At 39.1% G+C, this 24,808-nt stretch overlaps 1 protein-coding gene across 1 annotated transcript; it reads left to right on the top strand.

Moving 5' to 3' along the window:
• The first annotated feature begins 14,273 nt into the window (after nt 1–14,273).
• LOC311285379 (eosinophil peroxidase-like) lies at nt 14,274–24,037 on the top strand. Its single transcript, XM_084401012.1, has 16 exons — nt 14,274–14,391; nt 14,687–14,745; nt 14,838–14,903; nt 17,933–18,026; nt 18,118–18,293; nt 18,395–18,527; nt 18,613–18,742; nt 19,196–19,402; nt 19,496–19,853; nt 20,000–20,160; nt 20,258–20,516; nt 20,605–20,775; nt 20,928–21,165; nt 21,430–21,626; nt 22,836–22,889; nt 23,101–24,037. Exons 2-16 carry the CDS (start codon nt 14,703–14,705, stop codon nt 23,544–23,546), a joined length of 2,733 nt encoding a protein of 910 aa, XP_084257138.1. The 5' UTR covers nt 14,274–14,391; nt 14,687–14,702; the 3' UTR covers nt 23,547–24,037.
• Nucleotides 24,038–24,808: the final 771 nt, after the last annotated feature.

Genomic DNA, 24,808 nt, shown 5'->3' with positions numbered 1-24,808 from the left:
TCGTGTAGTCCACATCCCCGGCAAGCAAAACATAGCTCAGGGGAGGCTCCATTGACAGCTATTTAAAGGCCCTGTGAAGGCCCAGAAAGGTAGGAAAAACATTGTTAAAATAGTCCATGTGACTACAATGGTTCAGCCTTAATTTTATGAAGCGAGTTCATGAGAGCACCACGACGCATGCGAGTGGAAAGCCGGGATCCTCTGTTATACATCAAGATATATGTGTCGTCTCATCGTCTGAATTATCCAAACTTTCAAGATGTGGCATGACAATATCACAATCGATGCTGCACACTCTCTCCTGTTCAGTAGGCATCGCTTGGCACTGATGATCGGAGCGTGCCTCTGCTTATAAACACAGCCCTGCGTTTCCGGGTCATATGTCAACGCCAGCTCCAGCGTCATCACCACACACGCATGCGTCGTGGTGCTCTCGTGAATGCGTGTCGGAGACTGATACGGAGACTTGATACTCAAGTCTACCACAGTTGATAAAACCTTTGAAGGAAGTTTTCAGCCGTCATGGCCGTGCACCCTCAGATCAGATTGTGGTCCACAGTTTGTCTACACTATTCCAACAATTCTGTTAGACAAATGGTATTCAGCATGTAAAGACTACACCAAGTGGGCACAGGCAAATGGCGAGGTGGAGAGGCAAAATGTGTCTATACTGAAGCATTTGGATTGTTAGGCGGAAGGCCTATACTGGAAAAAGGAGCTCCGCATATATGTGGCCACCAATAGATTTATTGACCACAACACTACTGGGAAGAGTCCTGTGGACTTTACTCAGGGCCCAAGCTCAACTGCCGCTCTAGGCAAAACACGATCGTGCCGCCCCCACCCCACACTCACCATTAGGTACAATCTTTAAGATGTGAACAAATGAAGATTTTGTTTATTTATAAAATTACACTAAAATAAAAATGTGCATGAAGCATGAAACATTCATTCAGTACAAACTAAAAAAATTAAAAATTAAAAAAACACTAGTAGCCTAGCTACAGCTGCAAATAGCCTACAAAGTCTGTATTTAAATAGATAGTGTAGGTCCTACAGAATATAAACTAAATGCACACGACTTAGCTTAAACAAACACATAGGCTACACACAACAAAAACATTCGGCCTATGTGAACGAGGCGATTGCCCGAGTCATGAGATAAAGGAGGATCTGCACGCTGCTCAATACAGCCGGAGGAATAATTAGAAAACCTCAGATTTTATTTATCTTAGCCTATTGTTTTTGCTATAGCGCATATTTATTAAGATTAATCTCCACTCTGTAGACAATATAATGGTGTCCAACCATTGAGCTCAAATCAGGACTCGTTTAAAATGATCATCAAAGCAGTGTTAATTTTGACTTCAATCCATTCCACAGCCGACATTCTTGGTTTGCTTCTTATTTATTAAATCCAGGCAATTGGGTGATAACACATTGATTAAAATTAAGATAATATTTTTTTTTTTACAAAACTAAGTTCACTTTAAAGGAAGGCTTTAAACAAAACAGAATTTAATTAAGTCGCCGAAAATCATGTCTGACCCACACGAACTGCTCTTGTTTTTTTTTTTTCTTTCAAATGCAGTATTTATTGAACAGGGTAATCCAAAGACGTAATCCAAAGTACAGGAAAGGTCAAACACAGGGAGGCAGTCCATACAAACAAACACAACAAGGCAGGGAACACGGGCAAAAGAGTAATCCACAGAACAGGCAAGAAATCCAAAACCAAGAGACATGAAACCAGGGAGAATGCTCGGAATTGCAGTGTAACACTAAACAAGACTTTCGCAGGGAATGAATGTGAAAACCAGGGGCACGTTCAAGTTCAAAACGGTGCGCAATGTTTTGCTACGGTTTCCGGGTTGAACGTCATGTTTCCTGGAAACGGTGTGCACCGGTGTGCAACGGGGTTTGAGATGCGTTTTCTCTTGTTTGGTGGGTGTGTCACAACTGCAGTCCAATCAGCAGCAACATGTATATAAAGCACGTGGTATTAAAGTGAACTCGCACAATGGGTTCAAGGAAAGTCATTTACAAATGTGTTCGATGCAGCTCGGTATACGCAACAACTGAGGATATTAGAAGACATGTTTGTCGTAAGTTTTATTGTAAAAATATAGGATATCAACATAATGATGTAGTTATTTATATTTTTAGCTTCATTGCAAGTGTATGACAGGTATAGAAATAAACAACGGTAATTAAGTGCTTTTCCTAAAAATGAGAAAGAAAACACAGGGTATTAAAACAGTATGAACTACAAATAAAGTCAGTATGTGAGGCTAAATAGATGTGTTTTAGTTTGAATTAGGTAAGATGTGTGCTTCCATTTCAGTTTCCACAAATCCCTTCACTCGATTGGGATGTTCTCTTTTGTTCTGGGCGGCAAGTGCAGTAACTGTAACATCGGGCATATTTTGTAGTATTAAACACATATTTATACAGACTTCATCAGGCTCAGAAAATTCTTCACAAAGAACACAAAGAATGGCCTTCTCAGCTGCCATAGTTGCAACTCTTGCGTCATCAGAACAGTGTGTTCAACGCATCACCGTTTCTGTTTAAAAAACGTTGTGCAACGTTTTGTCGGCTATTATAGTGTGAGTTAAACAAGGTAATCAGACACAGGGGAATGTGATCATGGCTGATTAGTCTGGGTAAAGGATTATGGGGAATGGAGTCCTTGAGGGAATGACAATAGTCTGATGTGGAGTGCCCTCTGGTGGCTCTCAAGGGCACTCCAGCTGGTGACCGTTACATAGCCCCCCTCCTAAGGAGTGGCCCATCTTGTCGGAAGACTATGGAAGGGCGGCGACCAACTTGGGACGAGACTCTGGAAGGGCGGCGACCAACGTGGGACGAGACTCTGGAATGGCGGCGATCATCTTGGGACGAGACCCTGGAATGGAGGCGGCCATTTTAGGAAGAGACTCTGGAATGGAGGCGGCCATCTTTGCTCAGGGGTCACAGGATGGAGTTGATGTGTGTGCTGCCCACACACACACAAAATAGCTGTGGCCATGATGATCAGCGCTGTATCATCCGGAGCTGACTCAGGCACAGCGGCCATCTTGTTCGAGAACTCTGGAAGGGCGGCCTCGACGTTGAAAAAGCTCAGGCTCGGTAGGCATGACGTGTAGAAGCTCAGGCTCTGCAGGCATGACGTGTAGAAACTCAGGCTCTGCAGGCATGATGTGAAGAAGCTCAGGCTCGGCAGGCATGACGTGAAGAGTGAAGACACTCAGACTTGGCAGGTATTTTCACTGGACATGGTGGTGAACTTGGTGGGCTAAGCTCCACGGCCACCGGAGCTTGGTGCATACTGCCCCCTCCCAAAAAATGTATAAGGTTAAGGTCCTCCTCAAACTCCCCGACAGTGAAAGACCTGACTCCTGACATATTGCGCATCTTATGATCGGGCAAAATACTCAGATGGATGTGGGAGATCAGGTTCTGATGAGACAAGACAAGACAGACAAACTGACAACCACATTCAACCAAGTTCCATACACTGTTGGAACGCATAATAAAAGGAACACGACATTTGTAATTAAATTCTTCAGTGAGAATGTAAATGACAGTCCAGTTGAACGGCAATACCAAGCAGAGACAGAACCAGTCAAATAAGTAACAGAGAAAACTGGGCAAATAATTTCTGACAAAATACCTATCCAGAGTAAAACACTAGGTGGTGTGGTGGCTCCATAAATGAGACCACAGAGACAAATCAGACTGCCTGAGAGATTTAAAGACTTTATTATTGAGTGATCCTGTTGAGGAAATAGTATGCACTGAGATGTTATGCATACATATTCTCACTGTGTTCACATTACATTTACATTTAAGGTACATTTAAAAGATGTTTAAAATCATTATGCTGTCAGGTTAAAACGGAAATGTTAGAGGAATTTTAACACTGGGGGAAGAAAGTTAATGTTCTGAGGTTATCACTTGTGTGTTGGTGGTACTTTGATATGTCATATTAATTAAAAGCAGCCACAAGTAACCATCATACATTTACTCTTTCAATATAGTCTAAAAAGCAGGAAGTTGTTTGAGAGAATGTCCATTGCTGAAATTGACTTAGAAGCAGATAAAATATAAGATAGTTTTATTTTGTTTTGCATTTTTGTCACTGTATATAATTCTTATACCTCCAATGAATATTTTGGTTACACTTTATTTCGATAGTCCACTTCAGACATTCTACTCACTTTAAGTAACTTGTTAACTGCATGTTAACTAACTCTCATTAGAGTAAGTAAAGCTTTATTTATATAGCACCTTTTAAAAATGTGCTTACAAAGTGATTTACAATGGAGAAACAAAATATACATACACACACAGAAATAAGATAATAAAATGACCAAAAATAAAATCACATAATATAAATAAGATAATAAAATACAACAGTGAAATAAATCAAGGAAAGACCCTATAGTGAAAAAAATGTGTTTTGAGATTTTACAGCAGCCAGTGAAGGGATCTGAGTTATGTGATTTCAAATTTTAGAGTGAGTTAACATTCGTGCAGCTGCATTCTGAACTCTTTGTAAGTGTTTAATAGAGTTTATTGGTAAACCAGCAAAAATACTATTGCAGTAGTCAAATCTAGACGTAACAAATGCATGATCACGTTTTTCACTGTCTGAAGGGAAAGAATGTCACATACTTTGGAGATGTTTCTGAGGTGATAATATGCTGTTTTAGTAACATTGCTAATATGTTTTTGTTAAAACTGAGGTCACTGTCAAACATGATTCCTAAGTTCTTGGCCTGATTACTGGCTTTTAGTGATAGAGAGTCTAAATGTGGAGCAATATATGTTCTCTGTGCAACATTACCGATAATAAGTACCTCTGTCTTATCTTTGTTTAGATGTTGAAAGTTTTGTGATATCCACAATTGTATGCTCTCTATACAGTACAGTAGGCTGGAAATTGAATTGCGGGCATCTGGAGCAAGTGAAAGATAGATTTGAGTGTCTGAAATGAAATATTGTACTGATTAATTACACCAGCAAAAGGAAGCATGTAAAAATCATTAACACGTTTGTTTTGGTCAATTTTTAAATCACAATTATTTAACACGATTATTGGTGGGTGATATGATCAAAATCTTATTTCATGCTATAAGAAATTTCGAATGTCAGTGAAATTGTACAATTATCGTGTTATTATACTTAAGCAGAAACTAATAGGTTAATTAATGCAAGTAAAAAGTTCTCAAAACAGTAAAGTAAACAGTCAGCAATAAAATAAGAACAAAGAAACTAATTACAAACAAAACCGACAAAAATACAAATGAATTGAACAGTGCTTTAGGTTTTGCAGGAAGATGAACTTACAGTGGTATTCAGATAAATAATAGCCAACATTGAATAAAGTTTACAGTTGAATCAAATGTAAAATAACACTGCTGTATACATGAAATATAGACTAATCCTTATTAAAACTTCAAAATGTACTCATTCAAGAGTAGTGAGTGAATTTTCTCTGTCTTTTGTTGCTTGATTAACAATCAGATTTATTAGGCTGCTTTCACTTTAAGAGCTGCACGGATCCAATCTACTGTTACACACGTATTTCACAACTGTTTACATTCACTTAAAGGGACTATGTGTAGCTTTTTAGGTATTTTATTATCTCAAATCAATATTTTTATTCATAAATATGCCCTCAATGGTGTACAAATACCTATGCCAATGATCAGACTAATCCTCGTAAACGAAGAATTTATTATCTTTATATACATGGGACGGGTAGGTCCACGGAGGCTTCCATGTAGTTCCGCCATCTTGAAAAACTATAATAGCAGAGAGGGACAAAAAGTACTAGGCCAATGCGTTTCCACAACGCGTTTTCGTTCAGAACCAGCGTCACGTGACTGAAGCCAGCAGAAGCGGAGGAGCAGAGCAGTGAGAGGCGCTTGTCACTGCCGCGGCAAGTTTAAAAGGCTGCACTGCACGGTTATTTATACACCGTTCATTCATACATATGCTGAGTCACAGGATGAGTCCTCGTCGTCGAAAAAGTCCAAAATAGACCGTAAAAGGAAACGTGACCGGAGATTACAAAAACAAGGGTTAATGTCGGGATTGCTAATGCAGGAGAAAGCTTTCAAAAGAGACCCTGAAGTTGCCTGCTTTCTTCTCGACAGGTAAGTCAATGTTACGGTCTTAATTACAAGCTTTTTTTTCATTGCTTGGTTGTGTACTTTATTATATAGACAGTAGAACATTTATAGTTAAAAGTTAAACAGGCTCTTTGATGAATAGCAGCTATTGAGTAAAGTAACGTTAGAGAAGGCTCTGATGATGATGATATCTAACAATGCACGTACTTCAAAAAATATAACGAGTAAAGAAGGCATTACTACTAATTACCATAGTTAATGTTTTTCACAGTCAGTAATTCATACTGTAACATTCTTTTTTTCGTTGTTTCAAGTTTCAGTTTTAAATAACAAACCTGTTCACCCGAAGAAAAACTCGAAGTGCTATTATAAGACATCCTGTCATAGCTTTTTGGTACATAACGGCTACCGCAGATGCAACGCGCATTTGAAAAAGTGAGGCGCTGGAGAGCATTATTCGTTTGAATGCAAAATACAATTTCACCACTAGATGGGAGAAATTCCTACACATAGTCCCTTTAAGACATAACAGACTGTGTTTACGAGGATACTTACCAAAACGGTATTTCGACATATTCTCTTTCGTGGCTTGATGCACTTTTAATAACATTGTTTACTATCAAGCACGTTCCGCAGTTTAGCAACAGTAGACTGCATTTTACAACACTCACTTATTCGGCTGATTTGGATGTTAAGTTTGGCTTAGGGAGGAACGAAAGCGCACTGCTGTGAAGGAAAGGAAGGTGCGCTGGATGGAATATGGCAGCGGCACAATAATCGTTTTACGTTGATTTATCTTTTTTTCAGTATTGTTGGAATCATTCACAACATGATCGCCATCACTACCTCCAGGAGTTACATTATCTGTAACATTTGCCAGCTTACAAAATAAATATCTGTGTTATTTTCATCTCAGTGCAGCTCTTTACATTTTGCGCACTAGTTAGCTCCCTGTCACTTGAGGGAGCGCTGTGAAAGGGAGTGATTGACGGCTAATATTAATCAATCTAAAATCTGCATTAAAGTTAAGAAATTAAAGATGAGGTTTAATTGGTTGTGATAGAACGGTGGACCAGGGGGTCCCAATTCAGGGGGTGCATCCTTCGAAGGCAGATTGCGTCTTCAAATGCGGCCTAATACGCCCTTCTTATCCAGGGGCCGCAAAGGATAAAACAGGTCGATCCTTCGCAGCCTAGCCTACCCTAATTCATTGCGCGCTGTTGACAAGTGTTTTTTTATACACTTAAATATGTAAGTGTTGTTTAATTTACTCAAATAGCTACTGAAACCAGTGATAAAAGTCAGAGGTCTTTCTTTCCTAAAAATGTAAATTTAACCCCTGCGTTACCACTGCGCAGCTTCATTCATTAGGTGGTCTGAGGCCAACATCGTTCTAATATTTCGTTTTGTGTTAGGGAGCAAGGAGCAGTCAGACGAATTTTTTAAAGGGGAACTTGGCAATTCTAGCCATTTCTTTGCTGATTTTCACTTTTGTTGTCGCATGTTTTCTCAACGAGCTCCCCCTACAGCTGTGGGGCGTATATTTCACAACACTGTCGTAAAAAACTCACTTGCGGCGGCCTCCACCCCCTTTCTACCGCTGCTCATGTGCATTTGTTATTATCGGAACATCTGAAGAATGATACATCGTCGCTTGTTCTTATAGCTAGCTGGCGTGGCTAACCGGTATTGAGGGGGGCGTGTGTGTTTATGTCGAATTGCCGTAAAGCAGTTTGTGTTTCTCGCTCGTTCTCGCTTCTCACGAGACTTCCTATTTTCAACTTACCGGGACGTTAGTCCCCATGTTGCAATGTTGGTTTTCCGCCTGGGAACTCTAGGGGGAGCGGGGAAAGTCACCATTTTCACCAGAACAGGTTATTGAACCATCCAAATGATTTCTAAACGGTTTTATTAAGTTGAAATAGTTGCCAAGTTCCCCTTTAAAATGAGGGCCTACATTTTTTATTTATTTACCAGTGCCAAAAACTCGGCCAGTGTGACTTGCAGGCAAGGCAACAACCTACTTGTAATATTTCCACTAGGCTCTCTTGTATATTATAACAATTAGCCCTCACTCTATACAAAGCCCACAACAAGACAACCAGTAGATAAGGCAATAGTCTTTCCCTATCAGTCAGTCACGTTTGACGTTTTGTCCGAACTGAACTGACGAATTGGGATCTCATCTGAGAAGTGTACAACGAACCATGAAAAAGCTCTTCAGAGAGTGTTGGTGTGACGGTGCGTCAGCAGTGGTTGCTACTAAAAGAGCTTTCCTTTGCATTAATGCAGTTCATCTAAAAGAACATTGTTCATGCTGCAGGCTTATCGAAACAGTCTTGCATGCTTTGCAAGTGTGCGTTTCCCCCAGTGAGCCTAGTCACACAGACACTGTGCAAGGTCAGGGAGGCTGAGGAGCAGGTCTTTTTAGTTGTGCCATACAGGCCCAACCAGACCTGGTTCCCAGAACTGAAACACCCTGTAGCACCCGCGTCCAGACCTCTGGAATCTCTGGACGGGACGAGGAGGATTTGAGTGCTCTACCCCCAGCAGTGGGAGACACTATAACTTCAGCGAGAGCGCCCTTAGCGCTTGCGCTCTAAAGTGGAACCTGTTGGTTGAGTGGTATTGACAGGAAGTGCCCGATCGAATCGGTGCTCTCCTTCCTGCAAGAAGGGTTGGAGCGAAGGCTGTCTCCCTCCACCCTGAAAGTGTATGTTGTTGCTAGCGCCCCACATCATGGTGCAGTAGATGGCAAGTCTGTGGGAAAGCACTACCTGATCATCAGGTTTCTTGCGCTTGTGTGTGGACCACACGCAGAGCTTCAAGACTTCAGACCAGCTCTTTGTCTGCTATGTAGGCCAACAGAAGGGAAAGGCTGTCTCTAAGGAGAGGTTGGCCCACTGGATAGTGAATGCCATAGTCTTGGCGTATCAGGCTCAGGACCAGCAAGGACAGAGCCTGTGTCCTCCTGTGTACTGGCTATAAGTAATTAGTATGTAGGGGAACCCCCTCGGTGTTTCGCTTGCAGTGCCACTCCCCTCTTAGGATGGGATATGTTCGCTAATGGCGAACCCTGTGTGGATTTCCTCCAGCACCATTGGCAGTCAGATGTGGCGGAGGTGTCTGATGCTAGGTCTAGCACTCGTGTGTGTGCCCAGAAGGTCAGCCCCTGTGCAAGACTAGGTGCCCATGTGTTGTAATTCCCCTACGGGTGATCCCACATGTGTATTCTTCCACAGTACGGCTTCCCTGTCAGCGAGCCTGTGTCTTTCCTTATTTACTGCTTTGTGGGGAAGGGGGGTGGGGAATGCAAATCTCGCATGCTAATGTCCATTGCCTCATTTAGTTTACACTCAAAGGTGATTGGGTTCTCAGGCAAGATGCCAATTCGTCAGTTCAGTTCTGATGTAACGTCTCCATTCTCTCCTTCAGGGAACTGGGGTTACATTAGTAACCTAGACATTCACTTTCTTTTTGTATTTTAGTGCTGTCATGCAAGCTGTCAGTGAATGTTTTAACCAAATTTGAGTATCCAGAAAAGATGATTTCTGGAGTATTTTGTATCGATATCTTCTTATGATTGCACCCCTGTCTTAATATTTTTTATTAGTGTTTCCTTTTCTCTTGTTTTAGAACAATTCTATAGAAAATGGGCATGCTGGTGAAGGTCACGTCTTTGCAGATAAAAAAAAAAAAAAAAGGTATTTTAAAACCTAATATAATCAAATAACAAGTACCGGTACTTTCTAATTTTTGGAATCGGATTACGTAATCCAGATTACATGCAATCAGTTACTACCCAGCTCTGAATATTTTAACATGCAAAACCATTCTATGACTGCAGAGCTAAACTCTCCAGCGGCCCTCGAGGACTGACATTGCCTATCCCTGATCTATAAGACCACATTTTTAGTGTTTCTATTATATAGTGTTCATATTTTTTAAAACAATATCTAATATCTAAATCAAAATCAACTTGCAAAAAGTAATATTTCATAAAAAGTACAATATTTGTAATATGAAGTGAACTTTTTACAGAGTAAATGAATTCGTTACATTCCACCACTGGTTATTTGGAAAATGAAACTAACATCATTTATTGTCAATATTAACAAATTGTTGCTAACTAGAGCTGTATCCCAGGAGTTGTTCAATGGGACAGTCTGTTCTTACCAACTGTGATAGCTGATGTTGATGAGCGGCAGTAACGTTTGTACTGGACTTTTTAAAGTTACATTCAGCTGCCTAAAATCAAAACAGGTCGAAAACCTTTCTAAAAAAATTCACTTTTATGTACATAATAAAGAGAAAACCTTCATTACATCGAATGTTGGTAACATACTGGATAAGTCAACATTTGAACTTTTATTGTATTTTTTCATTTGTATCAGTAGAGACATAAGATTATTCAAGTTAATTGAAAACTCAATGCTTACATTTAAAAGTGTCATCTTCCAATTTCTCTAAAATAAAACTGTTGTCACCGGCGCAAAATGAATTCTGTGGTAGGCAAGGCCACGAAGGGTCCATCTATGCTTCATTTCACGGGAAAGGAAGGCCACATTTGTAGGCTGCATTTGAAGGAGCCTTGGAATTTGGACAGCCTTCGTTGTGCTGTGGTGACACAATCGGCTATACCGCCCCTATTTAACAAATCTCGGTCTGTCCTTTGAAGGACGCGGCCTTCCAAGGATGCAGCCCCTGAATTGGGACACAACTACTGTATCAGCTCACAGCAGGCACATACTGTGCAGTAATTATAACGTTTTGTAGAAAAATTAAAACCACAACAATTATGTGTATTCGCACAAATGCTCCCAAATATATTTTGAGGTCTCACAGATTAAATTTCGGGAGCAAAATGGGTTATATGCGACCAAAACGAGCCTTGGATGACATGAGCTCCATGAAGGTTGTGGCAGAATCAGCAATGAGATGACGCTTATTGACAGTTTTCTTATCACTCACAGTTTTGGAACATACTGAAATCTCAAAAAAAGACACAATAATGGTCAGATGTGGCAACATCTACAATATCTGGGTAGCTGACAGTTAAGCCACATGATTAAGACATATTCAAAGTCAATTAAAATCCTAGAAAGCAGTTCTCCAAGATCATCAAGAAAGCCTTTTTTTATAGGAGGATGATAGATAACTAATAAAATAACAGAATGTTCACTCTTCAGATGCACTGCAAGGTATTGAAATGATTTAAAAAATCCACAGGCATATCAGAACAGGCAGACAACTCTACTACCCTTCTTATTAAGTCTAGGGACACTGAAATATCTCAAATCTGGTGGAGATGTTTCATTTAGGACAAAATTATGATTACTGTTGAGACATGTTTCTGTAAGGAAGATGATGTCTAGATTGCTGATCAGAAATTTCATTAGAGCCTGCATACTGAGTATTAGTAGACTGTTGTGTTAGTGGTAGGTGTTTTTTAGGGGTATTTCTTTCTGCGTTACAAATATTATTCAATTATCACAGAAATAATAGGATAATAGTTTCCAGTTCGCATATAAATACTGATGTCTACGATCAAAATAGGACAAACACCTTTTTAAAGTTTACTTGACAAAAATGATTTTACTGATTTTAAAACAATCATACTGATTACATTGTTTCGGTGACTATCATTCATTCAAGAGATTCATTCAAAAATACTGATTCATCCAGTCATGAAACAAGAGTCATTAAATCATTCAAACATAGTTAATTCAAATCAGTTAAACACTTTTAAATAGACTGCAGCATTTAATATTTTGTCAGAACCTCCAATTAATTACAATTTAGTTTAGGTGGCATTCAGAATCGTGGGAGAATTGAATTTTACTGAGGGGGTTAGGAAGGTGAGATTTAAGATTAAAATTAAGTAAAAGTTAAGATTGTCATGGCTGTCTTTTTTGTCAGTTCAGTTGTTTCATTTCTATAGGTTTTGTAATATTCTAAAAGCGCTTTATTCGACAGATAGGCACAAAGTTGCCAATTGTAAATATTACATTCAACAGTGCAACAATAAAAAAAATAATTTTTTTTTTTTTTACTTTTGATACTAAAAAACTTTTAAAAGCAAGTACTTCTGTACTTTTACTAAAGTAAAAATCTGTCTTTACAACTTTCACTTTACAACTTTCATACCACCAGTCATATTTGACCGGTGGTATCTGTACTTTCACTCAAGTAATAAAAGTTGTGTACTTTGTCCACCTCTGCGTTTTAGACCAAACATATTATACAAGGTCAACCCCGCCCTTTCTCTAAGCTTTAGACTTCTCTCTGTCTGTCTCAACAACTTTGTGAAGAGGAAACTATTACCTCAAAACTTTTACTGCTATTTAGGAGAACTCTTAGTGGTAAAATAAAGTATTTTGTGAATACAGCCCCTGTATGACTTTCTTTCTTCTGCTGAACACAAACGAAGATATTTTGAAGAACATTGGGAACCAAACAACATAGGATCCTATTAAACTGCATTGGACAAAAAACACTGAGGTATCTGTCAAAATATCTTCTTTTATGTTCCACAGAAGAAAGGCATACAGGTTTGGAATGACATGAGGGTAAGTAAATAATGACAGAACTTCCCTTTTTAGGTTGAACTATCCCTCTAAATATTTTGTGTTAGTATTAAGAAGCTAAGTACAGAAATCTTTAACTTCCTGTAATGTAAAGCAATGAAGAGTAAATATGTGTCAGACTCAAATAAATATATAATAAATCAAACTCCACCTATGGTAAATGCCCTTCAGTGAAAAAGGAAGAATGAAGTAAACCAGTTGCCCCGCCTACGACTCCCTCACTGATGCTTAGCAGAGTGAGGATGAGGGACGGTATAAAGCACGGCTGCTCCATCCAGTCAGTACAACACACACTGAGCCTTGAGTCCGGAACCAGAGAGCCTGAGACCTGTCACCAGGTGAGAAATGCAAAAATACTCTTTAAATTACTTATCAATTTAATTGGAATAATAATAATAAAAAAAAAGTACTCTATGTAAAACAACTCTATGATGCTGATTGCAAATGCCAGGAATTTAGAGTAAATAATTGTTACATTTAAGAGACACTTCTTATTCTAGACAGATTTTTTAAATGAATTGTTAGTATTATTTTTTTTTTCTTAAAATGTAAAATACGTAAAATTTTAAAACATTACATTTTGTTTAAAAATAGCAAATGTCTGCACAGTATAAAAATAGAATTTTTTTTTGAAAAAAATAGTTTAAAATAGTTTTTAATAAGTTATTTAAGTATTTTATGTTTATTTAAGTTAATTTATCATATATATTTCTCTTAAATATAGAGGAATTTATCTTTAAAAAATTGTTGAAATACACAAAACAGTGCAATTCTCATAAACATAATATCTATTTATGTTCACTCTCTAATTGTCGCAATTTGTGTTTCAGAGATGAATCTTCCCAATTTTCTTTTTGTGGTGGGGTGCTGTTGTGCCATTTCAATGGGTGGTAAGTTTACCAATCATGCCATCAAAAATCAAACAGCTAATGATTAACAAGAATCAAATCCTATCAAAACACATGTGTTAAAATGTTTTTGGTGCATGAAATTCAGTCTTGTGCTCTTTAGTCATTTAAGCCATACCTGGTTTGACAATAGTCTTCTGGAGTGTCAATTTCATATTATATATATATATATATATATATATATATATATTAAGTAAGGGATATATAAAACATATATGTATATGTATGTATGTATATGTATATGTTTTATATATCCCTTACTTCATATATATATATATATATATATATATATATATATATATATATATATATATGTATATGTATATGCAGAGCCGGCCCAGCCACTAAGCGACCTTTGCAATTGCAAAGGGCCCCGTGACCAGCAGAGGGCCCCCTAGAGTCACTGCTAGCTAGTGGGTTAAAAATAAATAAATAAAAAAAATTCACACATCAAAAGTAACATAAAATAAATAAATACAAAGAAATGTGCCTACAGCGCTCTTTATCTGGCATCATAAGCATAGTTGTTATTTATTTATTTATTTATTATGGCGATTGGCGATTTTCCCGCGACCGCGAGTCTTGACCCTGAATGACCCTATGATGTCACTCGTTGTCACTTGGTCGGTCAGTCAGTCAGTCAGACAGTGACTCCGACGTCGACGATGTCTGACAAGAAAAGAAAACATCTTTCTGGCCATGAAAAACGTCAAAAGAAGAGACTGGAAGAAGAGAAGAAACAAGAAGATAAAGGTATATGTAAGCCTAATTTTCCGATACCTGTATGGATAACGTTAACCTATCTGCACTAACAAAAGTCGTTAGGAATTGCTTCATATTAACATTAGCCAAAATCGTGCTTGTATTAACTTTAATTATGCTACAGTGTTTACATGCTAATAACATGCTGCTGCATGAAATTGGTTTAGTATCATGCCTATATCATTCGATGTGGTGTTAAAGCATTTACTGCTAACAGCAATATAAACCCAGTTTGGCTTCTACACTAAAGGGCTAACGTTAACATTAATTTATTCCTTATGTCCAGGAGCACTTTTAAAGTAATGTTAAGTTACATGCTACCAGTAAACAAAGCACCAGCTGTTGGTGAGTATAAAGGGGTTGTAAAATGATAACCTTCTGCATTTAAAAAATTAATTCTACCTTTATATATAATTATTTTCTTTATGTCATTGCAGCTCCATCAACCACATATATTCCTAGTTCACAACACAGTCATGTCACTCAAGAAGCTAACAATGTTGGTAAGTTCTGTGTTTTATTTTAACCTAGAAATAGACTAACTTTTTCCCAAGGAGACGCACACAAATACATAAGTACTAAATAAGTTTGGATTTGAATAGTTCTATTGAAATGTTACCTTATTCTTATTATTGTTTTTATTATTATTATTGTTACTATTGATCTTGTTTGTGGTGTTTTAGATGTTATTGTTTTGTTTATTTGAAAAATTCAAACATTTGAATGTTCTATTTATTATATGATTTAAAATTTTATTTAAATGTTATTCTATTTGCTCTATTTAATTTAAATTATATATATATATATATATATATATATATATATATATATGCTGTAGTTTGTGACTCTTAAACTCTGTTGTCAAATAAATTATATTTGGTCAGTGAAAATCACTTTATCAGTCTTTTTATTCAGCAAGTTCCTCAGTGTGTGTTCAGTCTTGCACTGCCACTCAGCTCAGTCAGTGGTATCACAATTTTTTTTTCTTTTAGACATCAAACATAGTAGATATAATAATAATATGTACCGTATAGTTATTAGGCAGTCGTTGCTTTTCTTTAGGTCTTAAAATTATCAAAGGGGCCTCCAACCAAATTTTGCATAGGGCCCCCAAAGGTCTAGGGCCGGCTCTGTGTATATGTATATATATATGTGAAGTAAGGGATATATAAAACATATATATTAGGGCTGTCAAAAGATTAATCGCGATTAATCGCATCCAAAATAAAAGTTTGTGTTTACATAATATATGTGTGTGTACTGTGTATAATTATTTTGTATATATCAATACACACACATGCACTTTTATTTTGGATGCGATTAATCGCGATTAATCTTTTGACAGCCCTAATATATATATATATATATATATATATATATATATATATATATATATCCCTTACTGCACATTGCTGTCATGTTCATGATCTGTTTCTGTTCATTAATTTCCCTATTTATCAGCCTACTAGAGTTCTCATTAATCTCCTTGGTTTCTGAGTGAGGCCAGCGGGGGGTGCAGACCCTGTCCTCTGCATGGGTCCTAATGCCCCAGGATAGTGACAAAGACACTATACTGTAACAAGCACCATCCTTCAGATGAGACGTTAAACCGAAGTATTGACACTTATCTCTTATCAATCATGGCCTCCTAATAATCCCCATCAACTGAATTGTCTCTATAACTCTCTCTCCTCTCCACCTATGGACAATGTGTGTTGAGCACACTGGCACCGTTGTTCTGTGGCTGCCGTCCCATCATCCAAGTGGATGCTGCACACTGGTGGTGGTTGAGGAGAGACCCCTGACATGATTGTAAAGTGTTTTGGGTGTACAGTAGTACAAAGCGCTATATAAATGCCTCATTCACTCATTCATTGATTAGCTATTCTGCTCAGCTGTGAACCTGATCTCCTTTGTTTGCCTCACGAATTTACTCCTGTCATTGTGCGATTCATTTATCACAGCAACATTGTTACAGAAGAACATACCAAAACAGTGTTTATTTTTGTGGCATTTTCTTTTGTTTGTTTTCTCTCCATCACCATGTACTTTCCCGCTGTCCAGTTATTGTGCCTGGAGCAGAAGGGCCGCTCCCTGGAGTAACACACCAGGGATTTTTTGGGAGTTCTCGACTGCTCACTCTGTGTGTTCTACTTCTCCAGTCTCAGGAAGTGGTCTCGGGCACGCCTCTCAGGGGGTGGTCCTCGTTAGGATTTTGCCTTATTCGTGGAGTGGGTGCCAGTAAACAACACCTCACCACTCACCATCTGCCCTGCGGAGGATGACATCGTCACTACCCCCACTCCAGTACTGCCAGAGACCAGCCATCCTTCATCTACAAGCGATTTGACAGAGTGCGGCTCGGTGCGAAGGTAGTGCTAGTGGAGCTTGAAGACTGGGAGGAAAACCCCGCCCACAACCCCACAGCTGTGGAGGAGATGTTTATGGCCTCTGCTACATTTTTAGAGGAACTTATGGACATTTTTGAGGACTTAATGGACCTTTTGGAGAACTTATTCCCACTCCAGTATTCAATGTCTTTCCAGCACCCCCTGTCTCTCCAGAATACCTGCCCAGCCTCCCTCTCCCACCTTCTCAAACAGCCTGTTCCTCAGCCCTGCCTCCGCTAGTGTCCTTCAGCCCTTCTGCTTCTCCCTCTTACAGGATCTGCCAAGTGTCTTCAGGCCACCAGCTCCACCAAGCCTAGAGGATCCCCTGGCTTTGGTTCCACCCTGACTCCTCCCTCCCTCGACTCCATCTGAAACCATTGGCCATACGGCTCCACGGACTCCCTCATCCAGCAGGCTCCGCCTTGGTCAGATATCGTCCTGCCTGCGCCTTCGTCTGGTTTTGCCCCCTCCCACGGCTCTGCCATCGTCCTCGGTCCCACCGGCTATGCCTCTGTTCTCTGGTTAGCCGGCTCCACCTTGGACGCTCAGTGACACGGCTCCACCTCGCCCTCTCCAGTGCCATCGGTCTTGCGTAGGCTCATCAGCTTATTGGCTCTACCAGTGTCTCCATCTTCAGTGACTGCATCTTCGTCGGTCGTCCCCAGGTTGTCCCCACATTCCATCAAGTCATCTCCACCATGACTTCTCCTGTCTTCGACTCCACTCTAGGGTGTCCCCTCCATCCTGGCTGTTAGCTATTCTGTTCAGCTGTGAACCTGATCATACTCTTTTGTTTGCCTCATGCATTTATACACTGAGTTTATGTCTGTTCTTTTGTCTGTTCTTGTTCTACCAGTAGCTGTGTACCCTTATTCTTCTGAGTTTTCCTGCGTGTTATATTAAAGCTTGTTGTAATTGTATTGTCAAGGTGTGATTCATTTATTACATCAACATTGTTACAATAGCTCCGTTTTGTAGAAAATAAAGACTTGTTTTAATACCAGGTGTAAATATCTATAGACTAAGTGAAGTAAATCCATCTACCCTACAAAATAAATAAATAAATGACAGGTTTCACTAAAATTAGTCATTATTAGCCTTTCTAGGGCCATATCATCATGAAATACCCTTTTCTTTTTTAGCAGAACAAGAGAGTCCCGGGAGACGTTTCATTCTGGATTCAATTGAGGAAGCAAAGAAAATAGTAGATGCTGCTTACAAGTATTCTCGTGATGAGTGAGTAAAGTTTTAAGAATATTGCTCAATATTCCTGTGCCATCATCAGTCATTGATCTATTTTATTTTTTATAAATCTCCCCTCTTTCAGGAGTTTAGCAAGGGTGCGTGGAGATGCCATCAAGCCTTCCGACAAGCTACGTCTGCTGAAACAGCCAGCTCGAAAGACACGAGAGGCTGTGAGAGCCGCAGACTACATGGGGCAAACGCTCAGACTGATCAGTGAGAAAGCCCATCATATACACAAGAGGGCCATCAATGATACAGGTATGAGAACAAAATACTTTGCCAAACTAGCAAAGAACAGAAAAGATCCATCACTGACTGATGTTTCTTGTTATAAACTGTCGTTATGTGTTTTCCCCTAGATCTGCTCACTCAAGACGAGCTTAACACGATTACACGTCTGACAGGCTGTACTGCTCAAGTCCGGCCCCCTTCTTGTAGGACCACACCCCACATAAACAAGTATCGAACTGCCAACAATGTCTGCAACAACAAGTCTGTCTTGTCCTCCTTATTCAGAGTAGTCTAATTCAAAGACTTAGTGTTTGTTTTGCTAAGCAACTAAATTTATCATTCCCAGGAATAACCCACTTCTTGGTGCATCCAACACCCCTTTTGCTAGCTGGTTGCCTGCTGTCTATGAGGATGACATCTCCCAGGCCAAAGGGTGGGATCCCAACAAATTGTTTAATGGTGCAGCACTGCCCATGGTATGATGGAGATGATTATAAATAGTTCATCCCATACACAAAAGAAATATATTTGAAATATATTTTCAGTATATATTTTGGAATATATGCAAATATTTGAAATTGGCCCAATAAATATATTTCATACTTATATTTCATATATTTTTGTTATATTTCAGAATATATTTCACTGTATTTGGAATATATGCCACATATATTTTTGACACTTTTGGGGACCCATACAGAAAAAAATACATTGAAATATATTCTGAAATATAACAAAAATATATGAAATATAAGTATGAAATATATTTATTGGGCCAATTTCAAATATTTGCATATATTCCAAAATATACACTGAATATATATTTCAAATATATTTCTTTTGTGTATGGGATTGAAGTCTACTTGACAATCAACTAGGCCATCAATAAGTTAACAATGTCTGAATTCTGTCTACCTCATTGATTTCAGGTCAGACTGGTTTCTAATCGAATTGTAAGCACTGCAGATGCTGACGTAGAGAGTGATCTTGACTTTACCTCCATGCTTTCCACTTTTGGGCAATGGATTGACCACGATCTGACTTTAGCGCCCACCTCACCAAGCATTAGGTCCTTTAGCAGTGGCCTCAACTGTGACGAGAGCTGTGAGCACTCTGAACCCTGCTTCCCAATTCCAGTCAGTCAAAGATTGTCCTTCTGTCAAAGATTGTCCCACTCTGGTTGTTGTATAATGGCTATAATTCATGCTATACTTATTGTCAAAACACAGGCTCCTCCAGGAGATCAACGCCTGCTTCCTGACTCCTGTCTCTCTTTCTTCCGTTCATCACCGGTCTGTGGTTCTGGGAAAACCGCCATGATCTTTGGTAGGGTCCCTAAAGTTCGGGAACAGATCAATGCTCGTACAGCTTTCCTAGATGCTGGACAGGTTTATGGAGCAGAGGATGGGCTAGCAAAGGAACTGCGAGACCTGACTAATGATGGTGGTCTTCTACGTGTCAATGATCAATTCCAGGACAATGGACGAGAGCACCTGCCCTTCACCAATTTTCAAAGTAATCTCTGTGCCACGCGTGGGAAAACCCTCAATGACACCACCCTAACAGAGGTGCCTTGCTTCACTGCAGGTCAGTAACTTTTTCATTCTTAGAAAATCTTATGCCTTCATATGCAAGTATCAGGCATAGTCGTTATTGGTAAATCCAGCATTTAAAATGTATGTAATTTGCACAACTCCATGTTGCAAATGCTAATAAACTCTTGATGCGTGTAGGAGATGTTCGTATTGATGAGAACATTGGTCTTACCTCATTACACGCACTTTTCTTGAGAGAGCACAATAGATTGGCTCGTGCCCTCCATGTGCTCAATCCTACCTGGAGTAGTGAAACCCTCTATCAAGAGGCAAGAAAAATTGTGGGTGCCTACAACCAGGTAAAGACACTCAATGAAAAGTGTGTTAACACAAGCACACGCAATTAAATGCGGAGTACAACATATATTTATGATCAACCTCTCCTTTCTCTTTTAGATCTTGGTGATTAAGGAATATGTGCCGATAATTGTGGGCCCTAAGGCTAACAATAAACACCTTGGACAATATCCAGGTTACAATGAAAATGTGGAACCTACCATTTCAAACGTCTTTGCCACTGCAGCTTTCCGTTTTGGCCACCTGGCCATCCAACCTATCCAATTTCGTCTTGATGAAAATTACCAGAACCATCCTGAATTTCCAGGCATTCCCCTCTTCGAGGCCTTCTTCTCGCCGTGGAGGGTGATATTCGAGGGTGTGTTTGTGCGGCTTGTTACAGCATACCTACAGAGACTTAAATCTGTCTTCTTTCCATCTTTATTTCTGCTTTGCTTTTTGCTTAGGGGGCATCGATCCTCTGCTGCGTGGATTGATTGGTCGGCCAGCAAAACTGAATACGCAGGACCACATGATGGTGGATGCTCTTAGAGAGAGATTGTTTGAATTTACAGTCCGCATTGCTTTTGACTTGGCTTCCCTTGATATCCAAAGAGGCCGTGACCATGCATTACCAGGTAAATATTCTGGACTCATACTCAACATGCACACCAAGTCTTAGAACCCTTTAATCTGAACCATGTGAAGCCAACTCAGCTTCATGGTGCATTACCACTGCATGTGTTTTTGAGAGAAGACTTACCGGTATCCATTTGTTGTTCCTCATAAGGCTATAATGCATGGCGTCAGTTCTGTCGACTGTCGGCACCTCAGAATGAGCAAGAATTGGCTGTGGTGATGAACAACACTGAATTGGCTCACAGGCTGATTGAGCTTTATGGCACCCCTGAGAACATTGACATTTGGTTGGGAGGTGTTGCTGAGCCTTTTGTTCCTGGTGGTCGTGTTGGTTCTCTTTTTGCCTGCCTCATCTCTACACAGTTCCAGCACATTCGCGAGGGTGACAGGTAAAGATTTCAGTGTATTTAGTCTAGTGGTGTCCAATCCCTCTCCTGGAGGGCCACTATCCTCCTCCAACCCTTATTAAAAACACCTGAACCCACTAATCAAGGTCTTCAGGAAACTTCCAGGTAAATGCACTGTGGCAGGTTGGAGCTAAACTCTGCAGGACACTGGCCCTCCAGGAGCAAGATTGGACATCCCTGATTTAATCTATGAGACAAAAGTATGTGTTTGAGTGGTGTTAACGTCAGGTGTCACGGCTTGTTCAGGTTTTGGTGGGAGAACAAAGGAGTGTTTACCACCAAACAAAAAGCATCACTGGCCTCTGTGTCGCTGGCCCGCATCATCTGTGACAACACTGGAATCAGCAGAGTTCCCAGAGATCCTTTCCGCTTCACCAGTTCAGCCAATTTCGTTAACTGTAGGGATATCCCCGCCTTAGACCTCAACCCTTGGATTGAAACTGGTAAGGCACCACAGTATTAGAGCTCTTAAATGCTTATGTGCTATGTGGTCATACATGAATCTTCTTCCTCTGACTGCAAATTTCTGCCTAAGCTTCTTACTACCTTTTCTATGTGCTTGTAGAGTACCTAATTTATGGTAGTATAGGAACATACCAGTTATTGTAGAAATTGTATAATCTGTTTGCATGGTCACCATGGTTTGCTTCACCTGTGATTTGGTATTTGACCTTGCAGCTGACAGTGGCATCAACATTTCAGACATTGTAAATTAGGTTAGACGTGTTTGTTTTCTCTTAATTGCAAAGAACGAATGTTGATGTTGTGCACATGGCAATTAATTCACTGCAAAACCTCTAGACTGGACACAGCTTGAGTAATTTCTTCTTTGCTGTACACTGGACTGGTGCAGTGACATAAATTAATACATTTGGATGTCACAACTGTCAAGCAATGTTTTATGACTGCACATGTACTGCACCAAAACTTTGTAAGCTGTTTAATCCTTCTTTCTACCTTTTCTATGCTTCAAAGAATGTTGCTTGGGTTATGGTCCTCTTTTGCATTTTTAACAGATTTATTCTACTTTAGTGCAAACAGTTAGACTTATAGTACCAGAGATGGGAAGAAACAAAGCACAAATGCTTTGTTAGTGTACTTCAGTAGATTTTTCTGAAAACAGTACTTTTTCTTTCTTTCACTCCTTACATTTTGACACAAATATTTGTACTTTCTCCTTACATTTTCAAACCAGGCTCGTTACTTTAGTTTTAATCTCTATTTGGTGGCATCTCTAAAAAATCATGAATTGGCTAGTCTTGACTGGCAAATGCTATGATTTGGCTCGGCACCAACGGCAAAAGGTTTCTTTTGATCAGAGTAATCAATGCGTGAGACTCGGGAATGTAGAAGCAAAACTACTGATCTGTTCAAGACTTCAAGTGCAGTTCAGTTTCATCTGTTAATATGCTACTATTTTTTTTTCTTTTGTTTGCTTAGTTAAGCATTAAACTGCTAACATCTGTTAGCAGTAGCACCCCATCATGCAAAAAATAGGGTTGTCCATGGTTTCAGAATTTGTTATTGGTGTCTAGGATGGCCTTGGATGAGTGTGATTTCCCAGCCTGAAACTTCTTCTTGAGTGAAGGATGTGTGTACTTTTCTAATCTCTGTATAGTACAAACATATAACATCTATGCATTAACCCTCAGATACAGAGACCATCCAAGGATCTCCGGGACCCAGAGGACCTCCAGGAGAACCTGGTAAGCAGGTCATAGATCAAACTATCTAAATCAAAATATTTCTTCAACAAAGCCACCAACCTTGCTCATTGTTTTCATTTTTAAGCCAGATAACTGAACAAACCAACAGAGCCAAGATTTAAACTAACGCAAATAAAAAAAAGATATTCAATATGTTATCAATATCACTTAAAGATTTTTTATCGTTTTCTCTAATATTTAATTTTCCCAGGTACACAAGGTGTAGCAGGCCCATCTGGACCTCCAGGACCCCCAGGACCCCCCATGAACACTACGGGACAACATTCTGCCTTCTTTGCTTTTGTTGGCACCAACCCTCCTGCCTCTGCTAAAGTGATTGTGTTCAGTCGGGTCCTTTACAATGGACAGAACCATTATAACAAAAAATCAGGGCTGTTCTTCTGCCAGATTCCTGGTGTATATGAATTCCAGTTCTCATGCAAAGGAACTCAGACTTTGGGCACAGTGTTCTTAAAGAAAAATAATGTTGTACAGCTAACTGCTGAAACAATCAACCTTAATACGCGATCATTAGCTGAAGGGAAGGTGATACTGAACCTACAGATGGGAGACCGTGTGTGGATAGAGGCTTTTCGGGGTGCTAATGTTATAAGCAGTTCCAGCTATTTTTCTGGCCATATTCTCTTCCTTGTTTGAGACTATTACTTTTAATGCATTACTATTTTCCTATTATGTAGTTGTTGTTTTTATTTATTATAAATGCAGTTGCGTACAAATGCACATATCCTACGGATAAGAATAACAAGAAAAAAAAAAGCCTATAAAATGCAAACTGCTACTTTTCCATTGTCTTTTAAAACACTGATTTCTTTCTTACTGTGATTTCTAAAGTAGTTGTTTCTGTTGTTTTTTATTAATAAGATGACTATGACTATGTTAGCTATGCAAAATGAAGGGTTCTTCAGTTATACTTAATGTTGGAATTTTGAATTGTTTAAAAGCAAAATGATTAATAATGTAGGAACATTGATGTAATCGCTAATGCACCGCATGATGATAAATGTTATTTTTGTTGTCAGATTGCAACAAAAATATTCTGTAGTCCATTCTGTGACAGTTATTTATGTGCATGCTTTTAGCAAAGTAAAAAAAAAAAATAATATAATTAAAATCTTCATATATTAATTAATTATTGGGCTCGTTCTACTTTCTAAATTGTGAGTGTGAATACACAACCAAAAGGGAAAATATTAGGCACGTGAACAGATAGACTCGAAGTGGTGCTCAAACACCGGCCCTTTTGGCCTCTGATTAGATAAGTGCGCTTTTTGCAAGACTTTTTTGTTTGTTTTTGTTTTAATTTGGCCCATGGCACCAATTCACAAATAAGCATGTGCCCAACAACACAGTGAGGTAACAATCATGCTTGTCCTAAACTTCGGCACTGTTTGTCATCACTAAATTAAACCACTATCAAAACATCTCAATACACCTTATTACGCAATAGCCATCCATTAAGCAATAACAAACACGCTAGTCTGGTGTTGACAAAATAACATTGTGCAAGGTCAGAAATGCCACCAAAATTAATAAAATGCCCCCAAAATTTGAGATATGAATTGCCCTTGAATGAGTTCTTGTATATAGTATTTATAACATAATACAGTTAAGCAATTGGCTATTGCATGAGCAAGAGTGCTATTTTCTCAAATATCAGCACTATACAAATGTGATATTCATTTTATACACCAGGGGCCTGTTTCAGAAAGGAGGTTCAACCAACTCTGAGTTAAAACTTGAACTCTGAGTTGACTTACCCTGAGATGGGAAACTCTGAGTTTTCGGTTACAGAACAGCTGAAATTAGTCAGTTCAATCAACTCTTGAGTTGACCTACTCTGAGTTAAGCGCGTGCACCACAACTATAAAAAGCCATTATCAATGGAGCGCAGATATTAT

Source organism: Rutilus rutilus (genome assembly GCF_951802725.1).
Source record: "Rutilus rutilus genome assembly, chromosome: 25".
Classification (NCBI taxonomy): domain Eukaryota; kingdom Metazoa; phylum Chordata; class Actinopteri; order Cypriniformes; family Leuciscidae; genus Rutilus; species Rutilus rutilus.
The sequence above is the reverse complement of the archived record's forward strand: the minus strand, read 5'-3'. Positions and strand labels throughout refer to the sequence as shown.